Genomic DNA, 27,442 nt, shown 5'->3' with positions numbered 1-27,442 from the left:
AGAGGTATCTATTGAGCCGGTTTCTCTCAGTTATTTTTGTGCTGGATGGTTCCTAGTTTTAGCAAATTGACCTTTTGGAGTGTTACATTAGCCCCGGTTCTGTTTTTGTATCTCAAGTGCAGTAGATAACTGTGACTGGTTATGTTCCAGCCATTATGGGATTTCCTAGGTTCATGTCCTAGAAAGCTATCTACCATACATAGGTGCTTTGAGTTTGTTCTTTTTTCTTTTTTAGCAATTCCAACCCCCCGGCATATGTCACAAGACTGAAATTATATCGTTGCTTTCTGTACATTGCAGATAGAAGTTTAAGGAGCTGCTCGTGTGTTGGTTTGTCTGTAGCAGATTGTGCTTTTGCTTTGCCCAGCTCCTGACCCCCGGGACGCTCAGGACCCTTGGGCAGGTCCCTCGGCTCCGTGCTGGAGCGCAGGAGAGGACTGTGCTGTTTGCCAAGGGAGCAGTTTGTCCCTCTTGGCAGGCAGCCGGGGAAGCCCTGCCCGGGTGGAGAAGCGAGGGAGGCCGTGGTGCGTGTACAGAGGGAGGCAGCTCAGCCTCTGGCCAGGCCAGATGGGGGGTCTGTGGATCGCTGGGGCTTCAGCAGCACCTGGAGATACAAACCTGGTGCAAGGGCCCTGGGTCCTCTTACATGGACGTGCTACATCAGCACCCCATTCCTCTTGAATGGAGACGCTTGTACCATCGTTGCGCGAGCTGCTGAAAAGGGTCTCTCTTGTTTGTACGCTCTTGTTGGAAGAATCCATGCCAACATTTGTTTTTGACTTCCTTATTGACTCACTCGACAGGCCAGTGATGAATTTGTCATATCAAACTGACTGCCAGTGATGCTGTCTGCGCCATCAACCTTGGAAAAGTTAACAGCAATGTTAGGGCTGCTTCAGATGGGTCTAGTGGCATGGCACTTTCCTGGAGTCTCTTGTTTTACCTTAGCACAGCGACGCTGTGGAAAATGGCCCGTTGGTGGAGTAGATGGCTGCACCTCAATGCACGTACAGGCTCGGGGACAGATGGAGCAGAGTCATGGGCAGGGACAGGTTGTTCTCTCTATGTAGTGGTTGCCCAGGGGCTGATGGGCTGCTTGTCCTGTGTCTGTCCCACAGAAATGTAGCAGTCCCTGCTGGCATCCTTGGGCCAAGTATTTCTGTAATCGTAGCATGTTGGCTGCAAGTTTTGTGGCCGGGCTTCAGCTGGGCCCTGTGTGGCTGCACCAAAGGGAGTGATGAGCTGGGGTTGCTTTATAGGCCCTTCTGGGGACATGAGCACGGCTGTGCATCCAGGCAGAGCCTTCTCTGTGGCGCACGTGGACAATGAATGGGGCCATTTTTCTGGGGAGGTGCGAGAAAGGGAAGTAGCATATGGATAAAACAGTGGCCCCATGAGAAAATTAATTTGTATTTAAATGACTTGGCTGGTTTGGAGACATATGCCACTAATGCAGCAGCTGCCTTCACGCGCTCCAGCTTTGGGTTGTTTCAGGTCAGGTTCCCACCCTGGCGCTTTCTTGCGAATCTCATCTGCACAGTATTGCCTGGGATTCTCCTGGCTGGTACCAGGGGCAGGAGCAGCAATGGGCCCCGAGTCCTGAGGAGCCTAAGGGCTGTCGTGCTGCTCGGGATGCGAGTGGGGCTCGTGCCCCGCTGCGAGGGCTGGGCTGCCCATGGAGGGCTGCAGCAGGGACTATAGGTCTCACAGATGTGAGCTGTTTATAAGCCCTTCTGCAGTGCTGCAGCTTCAGAAATATTTCTAAATTGGTCTTTTGTACAGTTCAATAGGAGATCCCAAGGGAGTTCCATGTCATAAACTTGAGGTCAAAGCCTTCCTTTTTTATTTTTATTTATTTATTTTTAAAAATGCAGTTCATATAAAAGGGATTATTTTTAGGAGTGCTGGATCTCAGGAACCCCTCTGTGAAACTTCCCTAAACTTCCAGAATAAATTTTCACTTCTCTCTCCTGTGACACATTGGCTTTCAAGATGATCATTTCTATTTGGAGCAGGATTTGAACGCAGCAGAGTACATTGCGTATTCTGTGCAGATGGTGAATGGAGATAAAATACTGTCATTGCTTACTAAGTGAGCCATGCTCAGCCTGGGTTTTGGGTATAACAGAAAGTTCATGGATAAATGGTATGTGGTTACACTGGAGATTGCATCTTAATAAATATGTGATGTGGGGGAAATGAATAAGCTTTCCACTAGGAACAGTAATTTCAGCATTTCAGAATCAAGGTATATTTGACTTTGCAGAATGCTTAACAGGGACTTTGTTCCGTGTTGGTGCAAGTCTCTTTACAGTTACCCTCAAATTCTTTAAAGTACAATTTCTCTGATTAGAAAAATCTGCCTCAGACTCATCTGCATCTCCTAGGAAGTCTGCAGCTTGTGCTGTGCTCTGCGATCTGCAAGGCAGCAAAGGCGCGTGTTTCTTCATGGTCGATTGGGGGATGGTTGGATTGGGGGATATATTTCCTTTTCCGTAGGGAATTCAGGCCTCCCGGCGTGGCTGGAAGGCAGGACTGCCCAGCAGGTGCTGTTGAGCCCCCGCTCGCTGTGCCTGGGCTCCGACCTGCTGGCGCAGGAGCACGATGCGCCGCGCTCCTTCGCGCATGCTCTTCGTGGAGGTGCCGTGTCTTGCTTATAGTTCGCTCCTTCTCTCTGGTGCTGACATAAAGCTGAGCTCTTCCACAAAATACCCCACCGGCTGAGGCCCAGTCTGTGTGCAACAGGAGAGCGCAGCTGCATTTTCATTGTGCGAGGCAAAGTAAGGCCCTGTATCCCTGGGAGCAGCACCTGGGCACCTCGCACTGGGGACCATCAAGCCAGCCCAGCCTCGTGCTCTTCTCACTCTACTCCTTTTCTTTCCAACCCCTCTGCCCATCTTTGCCTTACTATAATCATTACCTGGCTTAGATAATAACTATCCTACTCATTATTAATAAAATATCCTATGGACAGTCTTTCAGTAGAAGCTGGGATGTGTTTTGGGAAGCGGGGAGGTGGACATGCACTCTCAAAGTAACTGTTGCCTGGACGATTGGCAGAGTGATTAATTGTGAGGCTTAAAAGACATCTCACCTGATGGCCTGTGAATGAAAGGGAAGGTTGTTTTTCTTTGCATCTTTTTGAGAGAGTTTTGTCCTAATTAAAGCTGGGCCAGGACACTGTGTGACCGTGTGACCTGGTAGAAGATTGGTTTTGCTCTCCCTTCCCCTAAATACAGGAAAAAATCCCAAGTGTCCATTTGTTTTTCTGCACTGACCCTGAATGAAAGGTGTTGCTCTGTCCCGTCCCTTGCATGAAGGTCCCTCTTTTCTGTTGACTGACTTTTGCTTTTCTTTGCACAGGACGGATGATTTTTCGTCCTTTCCAAGTCCATCCCACAGCAGAGGGCAGGGCTGGAGGAGGACAGGACCATTATTTGCTGTAGACACCTGTATTTAAAGGTGGATGTAGGTGGGTTCAAGAGACCCTAGTGTCTTTGTGGAAGACACTTGTGGTAGGTGATGAGCAGGCGCAGAGCCTGCACGAGCTGCAAGTTAAATGGAATCTAATATATTTCACCTTACTCCTGACCCTGAGTGTAGTCTTCAGAGCTTAGATGTGGATTTTATTTCTACAGATATTGCAGTAGGAATTAGAGCAGATTGAATCTTAATGGGGTGAGTAAAATCCATACGCACAGTTACATTTGAATGCACTAGTAATTGGAGCCCAGGCATTTCCTTCCAGCAGAGAAATACTGCCTGGCAGCCAGAAGGGAGGGAAGAGCCTCCGCAGAAAGTGCCTGCGTGTGGCTCCCGCAAAGTGCGGTGTTTCCCGTGACGTTCACCCACGCAGACCACGATGGGGAGCGCGGGGCTCACTTGCGGCTTTTAGCTCCCTTCTACTTGGTGGCACGATTCACAGAGGAAGGATTTAGGGAAGGGAATAAAATGGCTGCTTAGATGTTCTCCAGGTAGTCTGGGATTTTCATATGATTTGTGCAAGGCAGCTGAATTGTTTTTATATGCTCTGTGGCGTGAGGAGAGCTTCCCTGGGATGCACTATGGAGTGACTAGGAGAGAGTAGCTTATTCCTTTATTTCTCCATGGGCCCTTTTCCTGTGACTCTCTAGATTTCTGCTCATGTGTGGCTTTTCCTGCCTGGGCAGCAGCTTGAGCCAGCACTGGGACCTTCATGGAGACATGGTGTGGGATTTATGAAGTGTGTAGTACCCAGGGAAGATAAAAGAGAGTGAAAAATTTGGGTTCTGGTTCATGGGAATGGGTATTTGCTTCTAGAATAGAAATGCTGGAGGCCATGAGAAGATGATTTCTTTTCAGGTCTTGTTAAGTTGTATTTACCCAGCAAATGTATTTGTGTTCTACTTGCATCTGCTGACCACTTCCTATGGCAGAATCCATCCAAATCTTGCTGTCTTTCCAATTCTCCTTCATTCAACCCAAGTCCCATCTCCAGGCTGCTAAAATACTCTCGTCTGGCCTTTTTATTGCTGTGATTTTGTCCTTTCAATGTCTTTATTAGTGGTCAGCTTTTGAGCATCCTTATGTCCAATGGAGAATTCCCAGCCTTTGGAGGAGAGCAGAGTCGCTGTTGTGTCCGTGGGCTGGATTGGGGCTCACTGAGGCAGCAGGGAAGGGAAGAGCTGCCAGGGAGCCATCTCCTGAGGAACAGCAGAGGAGATGAGGGGAGGCCGGGGGGATTGGGAGAGGTGTTGTGCAAGGCTCCTGCCCCATGTCCCTGGCTGCAGCGACAAGGTGATGATGGCAGAGTCGCAGTGCTTCCCCTACACTGCTTCCAAGTGAAATCTAATGCTGTTCTTGGCTGGTTCCTAGGAAAATGGATTATATCATATTAAAAATATCCCTTCTTGAATTTAATAATATTGCTAAACTAACTTAAATATATTTCTGTCAGAAACCTTATGGCGTTCTGTGGAAACGCTGGCTGTTTAGCTGAGAGAGTTGCCAAGCACATGCTCCAAAGCCAAGCCTCATCCCTGCAAATCGTTGTTCTTTTAAGCAGAAAGGGAGAGAGAACAATAGCCAGTGCTATTGGCTTTGCTCAGACCCAACCTATAAGCATCTCCAACTGAGGTCTGGTCTTTTCTTTGTGGTCCAGGAGGTTAGAGCTGAAATGCAGGAAGAGCCTGGCCAGCTACGTCCTACGGACTTGAGCTTAAGGCACGGTAACTTTATCTCAAGCACTGAAATTTCCAGTGCCTGGTATGGAGATGCAAAGCAAGTCACGATAACACAAAATATCCCAACAAGAAGCTTCCAATAGTGTCTAGAGTGGGTTGGCACGGTTGACAAATTGAGATCCTTGCGTTTTGTTTGTTTGTTTGTTTCTCACACTCTCTTTTGCCGCCTCTCACACTCTCCTCCCACATCTGCTTTTCTGACTTCAGAGGGAGGCCAGTTAATTCTCACACTAACAGAATAATTGCCTGAAAATGCAATCCTGCAAACCTCAGAAAACACAATTTATAAATGACTAGTGTGATCTCAGCATCTCAATAAACAGTAGCAGACAGCTGAAGATAAGCTAAAAATTTGTCCTTGTTTTTTCCATCACTAGTTCTGCCTATCTTCTTTCTACCTCCCCCTAAATGGTGAATTTCTCAGTGTTCTATTTTACAAGGAGAAATTAAGTGTTCCCTTCTCACTCAGGTGAGGATCTCACTATCTGGGCATATATGCCAGTTTCCTGGCCTTTCAAGGATACACTAAGTTTATCATCATTGGAAAACAAAGAATTTGTGAGTTCCATCTGGTTTATCCCTGAGTAGATGCACTGTAGCTATGTCATACTGTGAGATGCTGGACAGCCAGTTCCTGCAGACCAGAACCTTCAGTAGATACTGAAGGTTCTGACTGATCATTAACCTTATCACTTAGGGACATGGTTTAGCAGGCATGGTGGTGATGGGTTTATGGCTGGACTTGAAGGTCTTTTCCAACTATAATGATTCTGTGGTTCAGAGTGTTTGGTTTTCAGGAGAAGCTCTGTCATGAACAAGGTTTCCCTGGCCTGATCTAGATTGCCGTTGAAAAGTCAGATGATGTTGTCTACTATGAGGTCGCTAAGTCCTTCCAAAAGTTGAGACGGTTGTGGACTAGGTCCAGGGAACACCTAGTTGGGAAAACTCAGCTTTGGTGTGCAAGGCAATGAGGCAGTAAACTGTGGCTTCCCCTGCCTGATTAGGATGATAGGGTAATTTGCTAATGGGACGAGCCTGTGCTCTATCTTTCCTAGGGTGGGTGTACCATGGGAAGCTGTTAATTAGGGTCTTGCTAAATCCTAGTCTAAACAAAGCCTTTAAGATTAGTTTGGGAACAAGAAACAGCCATTGGATAAACACCAGCTTTGTATGCAGTCATAGCCTTCTCTGTGGAGTCTTTAAAATAACAAATGTGCTTTGGAGTAAATCGCACAGAAATGGGAAAAGGGCAGTGGGCAAGCAACAAACGGGGCTTACAAAGTGCTCCTCTCTTCTCTTTAATAAAAAGACAATTCTTCCCAGAAGAGGCTGAATTTCTTTTGATTGATCATTAACCTTATCAAATCAATTGCTGCTGCTGAACTGTTTCCACTGCATTTATGAACCAATCTTTCACATTTTTTTTTCCTCACATTTGACAGTGATTCTTTGGCCCATTTGCAACAAATTTCAAAAGATACCCAGTTTTTCTCCTATGTGGAATGAAAACAAATGATCCAACCCTGATACTTTTTTCCTGGAATGTGGTCCTGGTTTGTAGCCAACCCTTTTCTTCTGTCCCATTTTTAAGTGAGTTTGGATTCCTAGCAGTCAGCAAAACTATACTACAAGAAGACGACAAACTGTGCTCTCCTTTCTCCAACTCTTAAAACACTCGTAATCCCTGAACAAAAACTTCTCCCTGGAGCCTGCTGCTACACTGCCATTCATCACCCTACCTCCTTCACAGGTAGCATGAATGTGTCTGGCCTCTGTGCTCTTACCGTCTGATTTAAGTTAGATGCTACTTAGTAATGGATGTGCCCTAGCAGAATGTTATCCCATGGTTTGCTATGCACGTGGACATACACCAGTATCTTACTGAGGAGGTTTGCTCCTGAGGTTTTGGTGGTTGGTGCTGGCAGAGTGTAAAAGTTGACACAGGTGTTTGACACCTACGTTATTCTGGTATAAGGGCAGCTGTGCTGCAGCTCTGTGTGGGCGGTTGTGTGCTGTGGTCCTGTGCTTACAGGACTTGGGTGATGCCCTGATGGTGCTTTCCTTTCAGAAACTGAGAGTGCCTGAAATCAGGGCCCTTCCAGCAAAACTGGCAAGTCATGGGTCAAGGTCTTAGCCACAAGTCATCCTACCTGTAGTAAAATCACCACCAAACTGAGGTGAAAGGATGGGACATGTGAAGAAAGAGGAATTACTCAGCAGCCCTTTGGCTGGTTTTGCTTTCTAGCATGGGCATCTAAGACAAGTCCCTTCTGAAGTGGTTGGGAAGAGCTGGGCAACTTGCTGGGTAACCCAGGGAAAGCTCTTGCAATGCAGGAGCAGTCCTGGCCTTCTATACATACATAACTTTCCTATGGAAGAAGAGAAAGATTAGCTGCTTCCTGCGAAACATTAACTTTGTGCATATCCTTTCGTGTACACTTGCTTCTCTAATACTGCTCAAACTGCTCTTCCTTGTCAAAACCAGACAGGATCAGAGGGAAAATGTGCTGTATCTAGGGCGCCTAAATACATCTGAACAATTCCTGGCTCCACGGATGAGGGTGCTGGGATGGACAGGCGCTTGGCAGCATATCGCGGTTCTGTCTTTGGAAGCCCAGGGCCATTTTTCCTTCTGTGTGCTTGATTGGTTTGCTTTAGCTCTTAGACTTTCCTCAAAGCAAGTTTTTCAACATGCACTGCATCCTTTTAAAGTAATTGGGTGGGATTTGAATTGGCAGCACACTAAGCTTTGTCAGTCACTTGGTGGCCCAGCTGCTTTTGTTCTGTCAGCCTGGATACAACCCCACTAGCAGAACATAAATTTGTTCCTGTTTGTGCTGGAGGAACAGGAGGTTTCCTGTAGGTCATGATAAGTCCTGGAACTGGTAGCTGCGCTGAGTCCAAGTGCCAAGTTGGGGGGCATTTGAGTAAGTCCTTCTAGCCTCTCCTGCTGTGTTTCTGAAGTTTTCCCACCTCACTGCCTCCTCTAAGCAAATGCTCTTGCCAGACTTCTCTCTCAGAGGGATGGTCCCTCACCAGAAAATCCGCACCTCACCAAGCACCGGTATTGCAATTCTAATAACAACATAATTATCCTAACAACACCCAGTGGGAGCTATTCCAAGGACATCCCCTCCCTGGGGAGGTCTCTGTGTCCTGCCGCCTGCCCTGGCACTTGCAGGGAGGAGCAGTCACTGGGAATGGTGGCTCCCTGGGCAAGGCACCCTGCAAGGACTGCCACCACGTGTGACATGAGCGTCTGCAGCCTGCGGAGCTCCTGTGCTGTCCTGCTCCTGCTTGGGGCACTCCACAAGGAGGAGGAGAGTGGAAGAAAATGGAGGAGAGTGCTGGGGGGCACCAGGGCATGCCAGAGCTCCGAGTGCTTGGATGTCTTTGCTCTAGTGGGCAAGTAGGTTCTTTGCAATCATCTTAAAAAGAGGTGGCACAAAAGAGTTGGGATCTGGCACTTTTTGTCCTTCTTAGGGGTGCGCACTCTGCAGCAGGGGGGCTGTCTGTCGGAGTGTCCTTGAAGTGGCACAAGGGCAGCAACAGGTGAAGTCTGAGTGGACATTCACTGCAAAATTTTAAAAAAAGGGTGGCATGAAGCTGAAATACAGTTCAGTTATGAAAGAGCTGAAACGGCCTCCTTCATATACCTCCTCTTCACCCTGTGTTTTTTTTTTTAATGTTTATTTGTCAAAAATATTTTTTAATTTTTAAGGGCAAGAGTATTTAGAAAGTGCATGAGTGAGAGGGTACAATCCTGCGTACAGTGACAGAAGGACACTGTACTTTTAACAGTCCTAAAGTTGTCTGATTGTTCATGTTGCGATACTGACGCAGTGCTGCAGCCTGCTGCAGATAAATGAAGGTGCGTTTTGAGGTATTCATCTCTGTAGTGTTACGGTTCAGGGAACAGAGAGAATTGTGAAATATAAGAGTACATTTTCCGATGAAAATAAACAGGTGTTTGAAATGTTTGATCTTCGAGGTGATTTGTAGGAGGAAACAAAAAAAGTAGCAGGAAAAACTATGAAAAGTCGTGCAGTTGTTGACACTAGTGCAACGGTCCTTCAGAATCTTGTTTCTTATTTAATTAGCAAAGCAAAATATTCAAAGGTAGCATTTTGTATAAACTCCTCACAAATGTGACTTGCTGCCTTGCACAGTAGTGTAGAGGAGGCTGTAAATCAGACAACACTTCTTATTTGCACATGTTCTAATTTCCTGGTCTGAGTAGAAAAGAGGAGTGTAGTAGAGAGCACATGTTAGTTAGTCCCGCCAACTTTACTCATTCTCAGTCCTGATGCTCCTTTTAGGAATACTTTCTTCTCCAAAGAGCCAAATATGATTTGTCACCCTGAAAAATGATGATGCATTAAAAAAAAGTGGAATAAGGAAATATTTTAGGAAAAGGAATAATATGTGCATCTTCTAAATGGTTATAGCAACTGCTGAGAACAAAACAATAGAACTTGATTCATTGGGATGATCTTCAACAATTCAAAGGTGAAGTAGTCCAAGAGGAATTGGTTTTATAGCCATGTACATCACAGATGACAGTCTATTTTTGCTCACCATTGAGCATCTTCAAACCAAAAATTTTTGGAAGCTTCAATGAGAAAAGTATATTGCAATTGCACAGCAGCTAATAAATGTATCATTTTTTGTCAGAAGTATATTTGGCAAACTTATAAAGACATTTTTTTTTCTTTCTTGCATGACTGTTCTTATTGAAGGCTTCATTTGCAACAAAGCCAATAGAGCCAGACTTTTTGACTTGATAATACTTGCAATTCAGAAAATGGAGAAAACACTCTGCAGGTTAAAAGGCAAGGTGGGGAGGTATTTTCCTAATGTCGCTATGGCGGAAGCCTGATGCTGTTTCTGTTTGCTGAAATTTCACAGTTTTGCAGTGCTGCCTGGCAGACCTCCTCCCAATTTACCAATGATGCAAAGTAGAGTCGTTCTGAGTAGAAACCTTTGTGCGAGTATGAGCTTTAAGGATAACAAGATTTGTGTTGCAAAGTACTGCAAGTAAAATAGCAATGCAGTATTGTACCAGTTTTCATAAAATCAGGGCAAGAGTTCTTTATATTCTTCTTTACATCTAAGTTTTTATTAAGAAAGGCTGCTTTTAAGATTTATGTGTGCATTAGGATCTTAAGTATTTAAAACAAATTGGTAGTTGCTGATTAGTGCAGTTAGTGGATTCATTCGTATGTCTCTTCAAACTTTTCCAAAGCTTTTCTCTAAATATGACTGTTGCAATCAGCCAACAATACAATATACTGAGCAAAATGTGCTGAGCATAACAGTACGTTTAATAAAAAAAACAGTTATTAAGCTGTGAATAAATCATTGGTTCAAATCAGCTTGTGCTAGTGATAGTACTCATTTAAAGAAAATGTACTATGTAATTCAAAGTGTTTCAGAACTAATAATAATAATTACATTCTTAATCACCAGGAGGCAATGTTTCTTTCCCTTGCAGCCAGGAAAACCCTAGCAATATGGGATTTATACTTCTGGAGATGTAAGACGCTAATTTCTCCATAGTGAATGTACAGGACATGTCATTGTATGAGGTTACTCCACTGTGCTGTATGGGGAAAGAGAAAGACTGCAAGTTTTACTTTGTTTTAGGAAGAGAATGGGATTAACTCTAATTGCTGTTCTATGAGAAACTGCAATGTCCAGGTTTCTTTTTTGTTGTTCTGAACTGAAGCAAAAAGGCAAAATTTCCCACAGTCTGAAAAACTTTGATTTCATCTCATGAAAACATTTTGTTGGCACTGAAACATGAAAGCATGTGAAAGTACATATAGAACAGAATGTTTGCATGTATGTAAGTTGAGATAAGTTGAAGCATGCTTACCTGTTACGTCAGGAGATCTGACAGTGAACTTTCTTTCCTGTTAAATGGCCATCAGCTCATGTCATTCTACAAATTCTGCATACCTTACCTTAGACAAGAAGTGCATCTGTGTTGGGCGATGAGGTTGTCCTTAGGCTCAAGTGGCTTCTTTCACTAGCGGTATGGGTCAAAACCCATGGGAGCCTCCTACCCCGCACGGTTCTCACTCGGGAAGCACAGTTTGGGTTTCTGTGGAGATCTCTGAGCTACCAGGGGATTTAGGTGCTTAAAGAAAGCAGATGCAACTTGCAGGAACATGGCAAAGACCGGTCAGTTTTGCAAGTGTATATTTCCATGAAAACATTCTGTTTTCTGGCCACTGCTAGAGCCTTAGCTCTCAAAGCATCATGTTGTGCCGGCCACAGCGTCTACCACTGTGCCTAGAATTAACTGCTGCTTTCTTTCACCTTCTGTTCCAGCTAGGTTTAAATAACCTGTTAAATGAAAGCTTTGTGCATCAACAGGCTTGATAGATTTTTCTCTTCGTATGTTCACTTTAGTAGTGTTTAAAAATGAGCTCACTCAGTAAACAGTTGCTGTTTCACTACTGCTGTGGGAGTGTAGTATGTCAGGGAGGAGCCCTCCCTTAAGGCACCTCCGCTCGCTCTTGCCCAGGGTGCCTTTTCTGGAGCTTTTCTGCTCCTGGCATTGCTTCCATCAGTAGTGGGATAAGGACTAGATGATCCACAGCTCTGCTCTGTTGTGGCTGTTGTCATATTGAGACCATTTATGAACCCTTTAGTCTTTGTAAGGTGTGAGGAAGCATTACCTCAACCGGCCTCTGTGGAATAATTTAATGTGGTAAATACAGCTCTTATTTACTTGGCTTTTTGAACACTTTTTGCATCCAAGGGCACTCAAAAAGTCTTAGAAATTGTTTACGTAAAAAGCTGAAACAAAAGAAAAACAAGCAAAATGCAAGTATTCTGCTTTTCATCCAAGATAGCTTATATTGTGACACTTTGTCCTAGGGCTCTGGGTCATTTCTGCAACAGCCTGTTATTCATTATATTGGAAACTGTTACTTGAATTCATCCATTCATCCACAAATATGTTCCCAACCAAGGGAGGAAATTTTAAAGGGAGGGGGAACATAGAGTTATTCTGTGAGCAAGTCTAGTATTTGATGTGCTTTATCCCCTTCCTCCTGAAACTTGGAAACAGGAGAGTTCATGCCTTGGGATGAGGTGGAGTTAGAAGGACAGAAAAGCGTTAGAAACAAGAGCTTCATTTGTGATGCTACCCAAGGGTACTCCACCTTGTTAAAAATGTTCTTCCACACAATTTTTTAGAGCAATGCTCCTGATCTTATTACCACAGAAACAGTGAGAGCATTTGTACTTGCTTAAGTGCCCAGGATCAGGCTTCCAACCTTGCAAGGAATGTCCCACTTACCAAAGGAAAAAAAAAACGCAAGGAATGTGTTTACCTTGAGACCTGTTAGTACTGAAAAAGGAAATACCAAACTGAAGTTGGTGATTTGAACTACAAAATATTATGTATGTCACAGTACTTTTCTTTGACCTTTGCTAAAAAATAGAAGAAAGCACCAAGAAGAGTGATGGAAAAGGGAAAAGAAGAACAGCAAGAAAATGAAGGAATCTCTGGATTGTGGGATGTAGATTTACAGATCTTATAATAGGACTCCTGTTTGCATTCTCAGCATGGATGCAATTTGCAGTTTTCTACATCCTTTCAGTGTCTCAGCAGTCTCATGTGAAGATAGTGTGTGTGTTAGTTTTCTGTTTTTTGTTTTTATTTCTAGATGAAATTGTGCGGTGTCCTCGCATTAAGGACTCTATGGCTGTTTGTTTCTGGCAAATGAGTGTAGATAGGTAATCATTTGGAAGATATCATACGCCAGAATCAAAATCTGTGTAAGTATCTAAATGATTGCATGTCCCATGACCTACAAAACAGATGATGTTTGTGGCTTTTAATCTGGACTTTATCCAAGATCTCGTTTTTTCTTAGATGTCATGTGGGTGAAGAAATATATTTTCCATTATGTCATTCGGGTTTCCAGAATACCATTCCCATCTCCAGATAGTTTCCAATCTCCAGGGTGTTTGTAGATTCTGAATTCCATTTTGCCTGGGATTAGGGATTGGTAGATCTCTTTGACGCTTTTGTCAGGCATGTTAATCATAATAATAAACACATCATTTTTTGAGCTCTTAAATTTGTATCCCCTCAATATTTGCGTGAGTCTTACAGCAGTTAGAAATATTGATATAAATGTAAGACATGGAAAGAATCCTGTAAGTAATCAAAAGTCTTTCATGTGCACTGAAGTGTATTTCTTTCCCTGTCCTTGAAATAACATCAGTTGACCCATCACCATCTGGGTGCATTCCCACTTTTCAGATGATGGCTGCTCTTCGTAGTACAGAGAAGCACCGGCTTTGTGGTCCTTTGCAGCAAACCCCTTAAAGCAGATAATCCTACCTCATTTTGGGGACCTTACAGTGAGTGTGCGGTGCCCCGATCACTCAGACTTCACCAGCTCGACCACCGTGTAGCCTCGGCAGGACTCCTAGAGCCCCTTCCATGGAGGCGGCTATGGAACTGCACGTCCTCCCATGAGTGCCACATGGTAATGTTTTTCAGTAAAAACATAAACCATTTATTTCCTGTGTTAGTCTTACAAATAGCTTTTTTTTTTTTGTATTGTGAAGAAGAATAAAAAGAGTAAAACTACTGTAAAAAACCCCCAAACATTTCAGCATTATCAAGAAAGTGAAAAGGCTTGAAATTACAGTGAAACACTTTGATTCTGCTCTGTTCATTCAGAAATTTCTTCTTGGTTGACTGATTTACTGGGAGTTGCATTTTCTGAAGTACCGATGAGTAAATTGTGCTAGCAGGAGCCAAACGTTCTTGTTTAGAACAAAAGGTTGTTTGTACAACCTACGTCCTGAAGTGTGTCAAGCAGCCAGAAAGCATGTAAGGAAAGAGCTGTGAGACTCAAGATGCAACACTTTGCCAATCCTCCCATTTTCAGTTTTTTAAATCACTGAAATTTCCCCTCTCTCTTGGATAGGATAACACAGATCAAGATCCAAAAACCAGTCTGCCTCCAGTGGCCTGATAAATTGCTCTTAATTTTCTGGAATAGGTTAATTTCATTTAGGTAAGGGAGGGCAGAAAGAACAAGCTTTTGGGGGCATTGTTAAATAAGAAGATTAAGTCAATATCAAATGCGTTAGTGAACTGATTTATCTGTATTGGTTAGCACCATTTCAGCCTCTTGTTTTGCTTGTTTTCTTGAGTGGCAATTTAGGTAACCCATAATCTTTGTGCTCTATTGCAGCACTATATGGTGGTTGCTTCACTTAAAACCAGATATATTGCTCTCTTTGCATTTTTTAAGCAGAGCTGGTTTAGTTTTAGTATTGTTATGGCAACTGTTCCTCCTTCTGCAAAGGGGCTGTTTCCTTGAAAACCGATGGGATTGCATTTCTGGGAATATAAAACTGGGAATATAAAATCGCAATCTTTGTTGGTTACTGCACAGCTTTCCTGGAACTGGGAAGCTGCCTCTGTTAATTCTGCAGGTAGGTAGATGTGTCCATTATTATTCAGTACCAGCTCTGAATGTCCTGTTTAGGAGACCCGGTCCTGATCACCCTGCTCGTAGTTGTCTTACAAGTCTTATTATTCCTCATTTTAGCATCCTACAGATTGGAGCCCTGTGGAGAGAGTCCCTAATAACCAACTGAAGTCTAAGCACTGACTGAAACTCCTTCCCCCAAGGGGAAGAAGTTGTTTTTACATTATTTTCCTGTAAGTTGTTTTCTCTGCTCTCCAAGTGTGAGCTTTATGGAAACTCACCTTGTAGCCTGGACTTTTGTAACATGCAAGTTCCCTGTTGTCTAGGAAAAGGTGAGCTCGCCAAACACCTTTCTTTTTCCTCTCTCTCTTTTCCTTGAGTCAATCATTTTTCTATGAAATGGGAATGAACTTACCATCAGAAACAAAATTGTTGGATAAAGGCAGACGGAGGGTGATCAGACACTAAATTTTTCTAGGAAAATGAGCTTAAGAAAGGAGATAAGCAGCACTGATCTTCTGAGGTATATGCATATGACAGAAGAGTGTGTTTACACCCATCCGTTGTTGGTAAGTCCTTTTAATGTAAAATCCATCTTTGTATGTTGAGAATATCTGTGATTCATGTTTTAAATAACAATGACGTAGCAGCAGCTTTGTATGTCTGGGCCTTCTTGAGAAGGTGGTTGTGTGAACAGTTCAACTGGTTCAGGATGGTTTAACCTGTGAGCCCAGAGTAGCAGTTAGCTGGTGTCTGCTGTCTCCAAGGCATCTTTGCTCTTGGTATTTTCCCTGCCTCCCGAGGAAGGAGGAAATGGATCAGATGGCCTCTCCACATTCATTCAACCTGTTTTATGTGATTCTGTGATTACTGTAATTGACTTGCTGGAAGCTGACCTTGTTCTAAACGTTGCCATTATCCAAAAGCAGCCACACAATTCTGCAATCAGCATCTGCCTTCCAGGCAGTTAGGCTGAGAAACCAGTAGCATTTACCATAACAGTGATGCACAGTGCCGTGTATTTCATAATTACCAGTGCAGGAAGTGCTGAACAAACAAACAAGCAAGAAAAAATAACAAGAAAATGGAGTAAACAGAAGAGTGTGTTCCTGTCAAAGAGCACATCCAGCTCTTTACACTGCTTTAGCTACTCAGTATAGGACTTCTTCCCAGACCCTTCTGTTCATTAGGCATCGCTTCCACCGAGCACTGTCACTTTGCATCTGTGCACATGTGCTGCAGTGTTCCCAGGGAGCGGGATCTTGCAGTGTGCCCTGCTGTGTCCATGTGTCAGGAGACGTAAGGGACACTTTGTCCTTTCAAAGAAGACTTCGCTGCTTTTGCTCTTCCACGTCCTTTTAGCATTTCTTTCATGACTGTACATTGCAGCAATATAGCACCCTATTGTACTGTCACTGTTGGTTTTACTTGCATCCAGAAAGATTTCTGACTGCAGGGAAAAATAATTGGATTATGCTGGATGCAAAAGTCTAGCTTAGGAGTTTCTGCTGATTCAGACCTCTATTCTTTTGAATCCCCAGTGATATGTTTGTAACCCCAACTAGTTCTGTCCTTGTTTTTCGGAGAAAGCAGTTCAAGTTACAGCATCTCTGGCAGCAGAATGAACTCTGTCCAGCGTCGTGGGAAGATGTGGGAAGTCAACACTACTGAATTTACAGATGCATTTTCTGCAATCTCAGCATCTTTCTTCTAGGACCCTCTTTCTTTAGAGGATTCAGAGCAGTGGTAACATAGCTGTGCTTCTCTCTGTTTTCTGTCCTGCTTTTTTCCGTCGCTGTTGTGTGTTATGGGTTCCTGTGGTTGCTCTGCACAGGGCTATTCACTGTGAAGTGTTCAGTTCAGGAGAACTGCCTGAGAGCCAAAAGGTGAGCACGTCAGGATATTTTAATTGCTATTTCTGCTCTGCATTCCCCTGAATGATGTCCTTGTACTCTCAAACACAGTGAGCATAAGGAAGGCGTATCTTCTGCTGGCAGAGGCAGTGGTTTGCTCAGGGCTATATAGCAATTAATTGGCAAAGTCCCCGCTCAAAACAAGATTGGGTCTCTTGTATGGCTCTGTAGTCAATGCCCCAAGATGAAACTACCCCTGAGTATCTAAATGCAGAATTACCTAAAGACTTTACCTTTTGCTCTCTAAAGAAATACAGAAAAAATCTGTCAGCATTCTCAAGCTACAGGGTAATCTGGGAATGGGTAGCAGACTACGCAGGGGTGAGATGGGCGCCTGGTGTCTCCTGTGCAGAGAATTCAGGAGCACTGATACTCAGGGCAGGTCTGACTGACCTGGCTGTTGAGTAGAGAATGTGCAGCCTGGCCCAGGATTGCATCGTTGCTGGTGCTGGAGCCTCATGAGTGTCCTTTTATCACACTGAATACTTGCCTGTTTATAAGGAGCATTGTAAAACCAAGTCAATGAGGGTGAAATTCAGTCTAGAAGGATTTATGGCTTTGGAGAGTGCTACTCAATACCGGATTAACATATTCATAGGGTTTTAGGAACTACTTGGGTATTAACGGTTACCCTTTAATCTGAAATCTTTACAAGGGTCTAGTGTTACGTCTGCGCTAATGACTCAGGCTGTCTTTATAAGAGATTGAATTTCTTTACACGATGTTTTGAAACTAAATGTGAGAGGGGGAAAAATAGCCCTTAATTTTAACAATTCCCATTTGGTATAGCAGCTGCTGTGTGTTCTGTCTTGTGTTTTTGCCTGCGTTTGCCACTTCAGTGGTGTGTTTTAGGCTGTCAGAGTCTTACAGAGTTCTAATGAAGGGCGACACTTTTTCTTTTCCCCACAGCTGCTGTTTGTCACTTGCTATAAATCTGTCTCCCTACAGTTTTATTCCCCAATAAGTGATAGAAGAATGAGTAGTTGCAGAAGGCAATGTTAGCCCCAAAGCTTTTCCTTTGTTGCCAGCATGGAAAAAGCCAATGCTCTGCTTTTAAAAGGTGTGCGGTGTAGCTGAGTTTGGGAAAGTCTCCAGACTCCTGAGGGAGACCAGAGCAGCCCTCATCCCTCATTTGGCCCTTAGCTACAGCCTTGTCTTAATGAGCAGTTAGCTGTGTATCCTGCCTGTGCTCTGCAGGGCCCCAGCTGGACTGGGGTGCCATGCAGGGGTGGCCCAACATTTGGAGCACACGTTCCCCTGAGCTCCTGCATGTGGGTCCTTCGTTCTTGAGCTTGCTGCAGGTGCAGTGCTCTCTGCAGCTGAGTGCTTCCATTTTGTGGTAATCTGATAGGGAGGCTGGAAACCCTGGTTCCTTCTAGCTCTGGGGTTACAAACCACTCCCTGGATTCCTTAAAATGTGTATATACACTGGGCTGACCTAGCGAAGTCTGTTGAGGACTTCCTGCAGTGGGTGAGGAAGCTCCTGGCAGATTGAAGGTGACCGCCTTGATCTCCGCGGTGTTTCCTGGGCAGCCCGGGTGGATGTGGCATCCAGGGCTGCCGGTGCAGCCGTGTGCCGGCACGGAAGCGCTCACCTTGCCACGCTGTGCTCTGGGAAAGCAAGGAGCCTCTCCTGGGCGCTGCTTAGCTTCTCATTAATGTGCAAAGCTCTCATCGGTTCCTGGCAGCGTGCCAAGCCAATTTTCTGACAGCATTTCTGCAAAGCCCCTTGCAGTGTGCATTAAGCTCTCCTTAGATCTTCCCTGTCTTGTCTGTGCTTCCAACTGTTTGCTTTTTAGGCTCTTAGAGGAAGGAGGTGGGTAACACGCTTCTGGTTTTTGTTGCCTGCCTTGTCTTGTAACTCCTGGTGAGAAGGAGAAACTCTCCAAGAACTTCTTTAGAAACCTCAGGAATCTTGACCTTTTTTCTTGTCTTCAGGGAGGGTGGGAGCTTTAAGTGTGTCCTCTAAAGCTCCTCACAATGTGAAGTCTGTGGTAGTTTGTCTCCCACCCCAAACCACCCATTATGCAAACAACTTGGAATGAGCAAGAATGAGTGGCAACTGGGTAACGATGTTCTCCACATTGGGTTTCCCTGGGCATAGTGATGGGCTGTCACTCAGGTTCAGCCAACATGCAGCATTACTGAAGCACAAGGAGGAGCAGAAGCCATCTCCCTGGCTTTCAGCTATGCTGATTCTGCAGAGCTCCCAAGAACAGTCAAATATTATTTTTCTCACTAAAATCAGCTGTGAATTCAGAGCTGACTCCGTGCTCTGCATGCCAGCTGAGTAGGAATCGGCTACTTGCGTGTAGCTGCTTTTCAGACCAGAAATGCAGTTTCACCAGCAGCCACAGCAAAAGAGCATTATTAAGTCTATTAAACAAAAGTTCACAGATTTTATTTCCAAATACTAACAGATGGCAAATGGTGGCAATATAGCTGTAGGGGACCAGAGGAGAATGGATTCTGGTTTGTCCGTTCAATGGATGCTGGTAATAACTCGCACTTATATTAATACAGGGCCTCTCCTATTTCAGAGCCCTTTACAAAACAGTTTATAAATAGGGCTTGGAGTTGCATGGGCTGCTAGAGATTGTTTCTGTGCTTGTGTGCTCTGGTACGTACAAATAAGTGTAACAGCTTCAGCCTGCCATCCCTAGATAGTTTGCCAGGAGGGTGCATTGAAAGAGGCAGTATCCCAAAGTGTATGTGGGAAGGAACGTCTTGGATATTCACTGGCTTCCCGATTGCTCTAGGAGATCTCATAGAGCCTCTTACCCATAAAAAGTGGAATAACTCCGTTGGGTAAAGTTTTTGTCTAGAAGGACCTTCACTGTGTCCTTAAATGAGATGTCTCCATGTTCTCTAGCCTTGTATTCTGAGGTTGCTGTAGACTGATGGCACCTCCTCTTTCCTGTGGTTTCATTATCCTCTGTATCGTTTTATGCAGCGCAGACAGAATTTGAGAACAGCTGGCAGCCCAGCAGCGTTGTCTGTTTAGCTACGTGACACTGCACTTCATCCCACTCTGCATCCTGATGGAATAATGTTAGATATTTGATCTACTGCTTTCTTCTTTCTCTTGTTTATTTCTTTTCTTGAACATACTTCCTAAATCCACAAATACAATCTTCAGTCAATACCTGTAGGTTAATAACTAAACAACAGACTTTCTTCCCCCATTGTCTAGATCTCCAGCATTGCTTGTGCTCCAATTTCAGTTGTCACAGTGGACAAGCACATGCTGGGCTCTCATCCTGGCACATCGTATGTATTAGTGCTCCTGAGAATGCTCAAAAGAGACAATAATTAACAGTCTTTTTTTTTTTGTTCCTTGTTTCGTTGCCTGCACCGTGTTCACAGCGTAAGTGCCCTGAGGGCCAAGAGCTTGCATGGGGCAATGACATTGATCACAGCCCCTTAGAGAAGTGTCATTCTTAATAATCTTTGAATGGGAAAATACTTTCTTCCCAGGAGTGATCGTTTGGAGCTTGCAATGTAGGAAATGCCCGTTGGATCACAAGCCCTTCATTTGCAGTGTTAGTACCACAAAATACGGTAATATATGATCAACATACCTGTGAATGCTTAGGGGTATCTTTATATTGTAGAAAGCAGGGACAAAACTGTTTTGAAAGTGCTTGTTGTGAACTGCTACTTACCTTGTAGGACTGAGCAAGTACTTCAGTGTGCAGAGTGGGGGATTACTGCAACAGAAACAAACTCATGGCTAATGGCAGCTAAAAACAAACATGAAAAGGAGGCTATCGGAGCTAATAAAGAGTCTTGGTGCATGCTGAATAAAGCTTCTACGACTTTATCTCTTCCTTAGGGCAAACAGTACATATTGTTTCTGCTTTGCAGTGAACATAAGCTTTGCAAGGTTAAATAGAGAGTATTTGGTTATGGTAAGTGGTCATCAGAAGCTTGCTTTACAGTCATGGCCTGTTAAATTGTTTACTGAGCCTTATTATATATATATTCTCTTTGATGCTAGTATCAGTTTCAATCCCAGTTTATCTCATTCTGGACCTGAGCCTGTCTAGTTTTCCCTAAAACCCAAGAGACACTTAATGTTTAAGCAGCTTTTTATTATACTCCACAAATAATAAAGTGTCACCTCAGTTACCCAGTAAACTTTTCGCATTAAGCGACCGTGTGTCACTGTGTGCTTCCTCAACATGTGCTTTTATCCCTGCCGGAACGCAGCAGCGGCCGAGGTGGCTGCGCTCCCCGAGCGGGAGCAGGACAGGGAGGTGACAGCACGGACACTGTCTGGCTCATGGGTCACCTCCTCCTGGGAAGCTGCTCCCAGCACACTGTCCGTGGAGCAGCACAGCCTCCCCGGTTGGAGCTGGATGCCGCTGGCACGTGCAAGTTATCCGCAAAACTGCTTTCCTTGGAGTAATTCCTAGCACCTGGTGCATTTCTGTTTCAGTGCTGGGTTAGAGACACAGCATGGACGTCAGGCACGTTGCACACCTGTAATTGTTAACCTGAAGCAGGCACAGCTCTAATAAGGGCTCTCTTCGGATGACAGGCTATGTGGCTTTTGGAGGATGTACTATTATTGCCAATTTTCAGAAAAATATTATACTCCCTAGTTCTTTTTGTCCCTGCTTCTAGATTCAGGATGCCTAAAACACAGTCCATGTGTCCTAAAGGACAGTCCAGGAGTGCTGCTCCAGGGGTCTCAGCTGCGGGGCCTTGGGCACCACGGGGTTTGTAGCGGTGCTGCGAGGCAGGCAAAGCCAGAGCCCTGCGTTTGTGTAACACTGCTCTAACCCTCTGCAGAGGAATGACGAGCATTTGTGTGGAAGCCAGTAGTGCTGAGGCAGCCTGCAGGGACTTCTGGCATGTAAAAAGAGGAAAGTTTCTTGGGTAAAGTGGTCAAGACTGTATTATGGTTGCACTTGCTATAGCTAATGTCTCTGCTATTTGTGCTTCTCTGAGCAGAAATCAGTAACTGGAAAATGCAGTGCTGTGAAATACAAACAAATTTATACCAAAGAGAAGTTGAAAATGTGGGGAATATTGTGAAAGCTAATGATAAATGATAGTCACATGTTCGCAAAGAGAAGAAAGATGGATCTGAAAACAGTGTCGTGGAATCAGATAATTTTAACATTGAGAGGAAGCTCTTCTGATGTTACCTGTGGGCAGGACTCCTCTGTTTCATAGTGGCTAAAATAAAAAAGATTCAGTAGTGACATGTGAAAGGTCATGAGTGGGAAACTGCTGTTTACTTTCTTCAAAACCACAGAATAGATGTTTTCCCATTCTTACTTGTCTATGGTATTCTGGGGAACGAGAGCCTGATCTCATCCTACAGCAAATCTAGGAAACAAGACTTTTGCCTTAGGGAACTGACCTTCATGTTCACTTCTGCAGAATACAAATACAAAGTTGACCACTTCCCAAGTAAAATGAGAGTTGGGCTTGTTTCTATGAATAATGTTGGGTTAATCTTTCTGACCTTACTTGGAGGAAGCTGACCCCCTGCCTTTGGGCTTTGCCATCTAGCTGGTGGGGGAATCAAGACTGTAGATTACGAGCACAGAGCAGAGGATAACAGGTTTGCTCTCCAAGTAAAACAAAGATATTATTAATTACTTCTTAATAAAGCCATCCCATTTTCTCCCTGCTGTAGCAACATACAGCAACATGGGGAATGATTAATACAGTAATATACTCCTATACTGAATCCAAACTAAGTCCATTCTGGGAATATTTAATTTTTACTTTTATTATTTTACTTTCTCACAACTATCTGAATTAGTGAGGAAAGATTGGCAGCAGTGGCAGTGATGTCAGGCTAATAATTTTCCCTCTGATTTTACTAAGCTTTGGATTAAGTCCACTGATGTGTTGGCTTAAGTAGGGGATATTCGGTTCTGCTTTGCCTGATGCAGATCTGGGCGTTGAATGTGGCTGTCTTTTATCCCAAGCAAATGTAGAGGTTTGCTCTGTAATCGCTGAATATATAAATGTGTACACAAAGTAGAACAGGTCCAATGGAAGGCGGAAATTTGTGCTCCTGACAGTGGAGTCTGTCTGAAGTCCTCTTAAGCTGGGCTGTTGGTATCTTTCTGTGTTCTGTTGTCTTGAAAAAAAATGTTTTTTAATTTCTACTTGTTAAACCTTCCTAAAGGAAATTCTGCCTGTTGTTGGGTCTGTGCTTTCTCATGAAGAGGCTATTTCAAGTGCATACTTGGGGCAGATGGGTTGAAATTTTTGCAATTAAAAAAAATATATCATTGTGAGGCCTCTGGTGTCACATTTTCCCTCAGAGTAGTCTTGGTATGGAGGGCGATACCAGTTGTACCCTAGCAGTCCTAAGGGACACGATCATCCAACACGAGGGGATCTGTGGGTGCCTGGCTCCCACCTTTGTGTAGATTGATGCAGGGAGGGGTAGCAGAGGGGTGCAGCAGGGCTTGGGTATGGAGGCCCCATTTGCATCTCCATTCTGCCAAAAAATAGGAAAATAATCTGGAATCAAAAGGGGAGAGAGGGAGCAAGACATTATTCTAAATAGCTCATACTCCAGCCAGAGCTGGAGGCCTGGCTTTTAATCCTGTTTGAAGGATTATTTATGTATATTATCCAGGAACAATTTCCAAACCCAGAGGAGTTGACTTCGCACCTCTCAGTGGTGTGGCGATGCTGCTTGCTCCTGCAGGCAGCGCCTTTGAGCTTCGCAGCCTTGCCAACATTTGGAAACCACTGTAGAAAATCACTGGTTGCCAAACTCATTGGAGGCTGCGACGCTTTTACTCCAGGCAGTGTAATTGACAGTACTGCTCCATAAAATGTGCTGTTTCCAATCCAGAAAGTCTTAAATTATTTTGTATCTGCACAAACTCTCAAGTCTCTTCTTTTTAAAGTCTAAATGGTCAGCCTGTGGCATACACTCTGCAGAGATAGCTGACAGGAGGTTATTAATCATATTCCCTGCCCAGGCCCAGACAGTGTCGGAGCGATTGACATTTCACATAGTACATCCACTTCAATACTAAAGGATTAGGAAAACACACGGAATAAGATAAGCAGAGCTGCACTGTGGCTCCTTTGCATGAGCACTGCAGGATTCTGCTGAGGTGGTGCCTGTTCGGGGGCAAAAAAGAGCTGCCTCATGCAGGTCACAGAGTAATGAGCTGCTAAAGACTTAACTTTGCTTGATGAACAGCACTTTTGTAAAGTGTCGCTATATGATATTGCAGAAAGTACTGTGTCCTGTGTAGTCCTTAAAGGAATGAAGTTCCCTGCGGGACAGCAAACACTGTGTAGCTGTCTGGTCACTATAGTGGTGTTGGCTGCATCACAGGGAAGGCTGTATCATTCACTCATAAAAACCCATAGCAATTTAGAATCCTGGTTCAAGATAGTTAAGTATAAGCTTCCAGTTAAGAATTTTTTAAGAAGATATGCAGATTAATGATGCCTAGTTACTCTCCTTTGCTGTCACTAGCACAGCAAGGTCTTCTTTTCTAGGGTTTCCCACTCCCAGTGGAGGGTAGAGCAAAGCCTGGGAGCAGAGGCAGCCTGAGCAGTTGTGAGTTGGAAGCTGTCTGTCCAGACCTACGCTAACTTCTCATGGTCTCTTCTCCTTTTTTGTAGGCAATATCTTTGTCGTCAGTTTGTCTGTTGCAGACCTTGTAGTTGCGGTGTATCCGTATCCGCTGATCTTGAGTGCCATTTTCCATAACGGATGGACAATGGGGAATGTTCATTGCCAGATTAGTGGGTTCCTGATGGGCTTAAGTGTCATCGGGTCCATTTTCAACATCACTGCAATCGCAATCAACCGCTACTGCTACATCTGCCACAGCCTGCGGTATGATAAGCTCTTCAACCTGAAGAACACCTGCTGCTATCTCTGCCTGACGTGGATACTGACGGTGGTGGCAATCGTGCCAAATTTCTTTGTTGGCTCCCTGCGTTATGACCCTCGGATTTACTCCTGCACCTTTGCCCAGACAGTGAGTACATCTTACACCATCACAGTGGTGGTGGTTCACTTCATCGTCCCACTTTCCATCGTAACGTTTTGCTACTTACGGATCTGGATCTTGGTGATTCAAGTCAAACAGCGGGTGAGACAAGACTGCAAGCAGAAGCTCAGAGCAGCTGACATCCGGAATTTTTTGACTATGTTTGTGGTTTTTGTCCTTTTTGCTGTGTGCTGGGGACCGTTAAACTTTATTGGCCTTGCTGTTTCGATTAGTCCTTCAAAAGTACAGCCGCACATTCCAGAATGGCTTTTTGTCCTGAGCTATTTTATGGCCTATTTTAACAGCTGCCTCAATGCAGTGATCTATGGGCTGCTTAACCAGAATTTCCGAAAGGAGTACAAAAGGATACTGCTGACGCTCCGGACTCCAAGGCTGCTCTTCATCGATGTGTCGAAGGGTGGGACAGAGGGGGTGAAAAGCAAGCCATCTCCAGCCATAACAAACAATAACAACCACGCGGAAATACCTTTATAACAGTGCTATTTATTGTGGGTTACACTTGTGTATATAATCTAAAGGGCCTTTCTATGCGTGCATTTCACAGCTGATCTTGCTGGGTCCCCATCTGCCAACAACTTCTCATACAAGGAAAGGAGTCTGCTCCCTTTTTATACTCTGCTTATCGCCATGAATTTAAGACTCTGAGAAGAGATATGCAGAATGGAAACAACTATCCTTTATCTCTCTTTTTTTTTTCTATGCCCTCTTTCACCATGTGCCTATTTGGTTTGGTTGCTTTCGCCAAAAGCATGCCAATACCCTCTGAAAATGGAAGCATTCAATATGCATGGAGAAATGCAGTAATGCCTGAAACACAAGCTGCAAGAGCAGGCAGAATCACCATGTATTAGACAGCCCTTTCTGCCCTCCATCTGAATTCTACTTCTTTAGCAGTAACAAAACCCAAACTGTAGGGATTGAAGTGTAAACTGCATGACTTTGTACCTTTTTGGATAGGTTAGTAACAATATTAGCCAGCAGGCATATATGCAGGCATGATGACTTCCACTGTTTGTCTTTGATTTTATTTATTTATTTTTTCCCTTTTTCTATTAAGGTTTAGTAGCTAGCCTGTACTAGATGTGAGGCAGGGAAAAGCCAAACCTAGTGAGTGTCCAATGTACTTGATTTAATTGAATCTATACAGACATTAAGGAGCCTTGCACTGTCCTGCCTAGGCCAAGAATAAGAATACAGCACATGGCATAATTGGATCACAGAAAGAGCCTTGGAGCCTGACTCTAATTTAGGCAGCATCCCATAATGGCTAGCATTCATTTTAAACGTCTTTCAGAAACCCTGGTACATGAACATCATAAAAAAGTCAAAGGTAGCAAAGACCCATTTGTTAAGTGCAGATGTAGACTTTTAATGAATGATGAGAAGAAAACTAAATTCCAGTAGTATTTATACTTGCAGACAAAGGCATAAGGGAAGGAAGCGTTTATTCCAAACATCTTTCCACTTCCACAGAGCATGAATTTGATGGAAGGAGAAAAAGGGAAGAGTGTTTTTCTTGTTTCCATTTCAGTCTTGTACAAAACTGTAATTAATTCATGGAGTTGGGTGAGGAAAACTACCTGAGCACATCCACACACTAGTTCCCGGTTAAAGCCTGAACTTTGCTATCGGTGTCATTGCAGACGATGTCCAGAAGCACTGGCTAGGCCCATGTTATTTTAGGAACATAAGCACATGGGCAGAGATAAGGCTGTCCCTGTTTTGGGGTGAAGGTGTTGCTTTTTGTACAAATGCTTGGCTAGCCTCACAGAGTGCAGCTGGAGCCGTGCTACATGGGCCCCTTCTGCTGAATTCCACAGGGAAAAGGAGGTGAGAGCAATTAAGCCCCTTATGGACTGGGCCCAGGAATACTGGGGGGCATATTGCTTCAGGGAGGGATACAGCTTATGTGCTGCCATGTGGCAGAGGTTACTGCGATGCACGTGGGGCTCTGTTTGCAGGGTGCCCTGGCACTTCGTTACTGCACATTTTCAAGTTGAACATCTCAGCCACTTCCAATTATTATTGTTTTGAAGTGTTCTGCAGCCAGCATCCCATAATAGGAATCAAACTGAGATCTGTTTTGGCCTTTTAATCTGCTTGAGCATGGCCAAATAAAGGTATCTTGACCCTCACAAATAACGTGGCCCGCTTCCCTTACAGCAAAACCAGTCTGGATGAATTCACACCATTCTGAGCAAACAAAGAACAATTTGAGTCAAACTTGGATATAAAAAGCACTAAGGAATCCGTAACTGCAGGGAGGTTTTTTTCAGTAGTGCCAGGGAGGTGTCCGTATGTGCTGCGACTAGTGTTCAAACTAGTTTGCAATTAGCCACAGTGCTGTTAAGTAGAATGTTAGCAAATAATTTTAAGTGTCTAGCACCAAGCTAAACCAAATATGCTTCTTGAAGACAATCATGAAGAATCCTTAACACATTTGACAAATGTCTCCAGTTCCCCCACAACGGGGGTTTCATCTCATGGATCCTGTCTTTTTAACTGAATGTTCAGTGAAGGTAGCGTGGTCTTTTTTTTTTCTCTCTCTTAAAGCTTGAATTTGCACTATTTCTTATTCAGACTCCAAAGTATCAGCCAGTCGTCATTCGAACCAAGCTGAGTAAGCCAAAGAGGTCCCAAACAGGCAGATTATGGGGGTCTCTGCTAGGGCCTGGTGGGAAGAGGAGCAGCCGCTAGGAGAGCATGGTAGGACACCACCATGAAGGGTCAGGAGAGGCACTGCTCAACTGAACTATGCAACGTGATGGGGGATTTGCTCATTTTTGGTTGCTCTTCTGACCTCACTGCGCCGAGAACTT

At 44.2% G+C, this 27,442-nt stretch overlaps 1 protein-coding gene across 1 annotated transcript in view; it reads left to right on the top strand.

The window, feature by feature from the left end:
- GPR50 (G protein-coupled receptor 50) overlaps positions 1 to 26,022 on the top strand; it is a 31,440-nt gene extending 5,418 nt beyond the window's left edge. Inside the window, exon 2 of the mRNA XM_010222516.2 lies at positions 24,229 to 26,022. Coding sequence (XP_010220818.2) covers positions 24,229 to 25,097 — 869 coding nt within the window. The 3' untranslated portion in view covers positions 25,098 to 26,022. The remainder of the gene's footprint in view (positions 1 to 24,228) is intronic.
- The last annotated feature ends 1,420 nt before the right edge of the window (positions 26,023 to 27,442 follow it).

The sequence above is a fragment of the Tinamus guttatus genome, unplaced genomic scaffold, assembly GCF_059628265.1.
Source record: "Tinamus guttatus ecotype Peru unplaced genomic scaffold, ASM5962826v1 Tinamus_guttatus_pri_ptg000287l, whole genome shotgun sequence".
In the NCBI taxonomy this organism is placed as follows: Eukaryota; Metazoa; Chordata; class Aves; order Tinamiformes; family Tinamidae; genus Tinamus; species Tinamus guttatus.
This window is presented reverse-complemented; position numbering and strand designations above follow the sequence as displayed.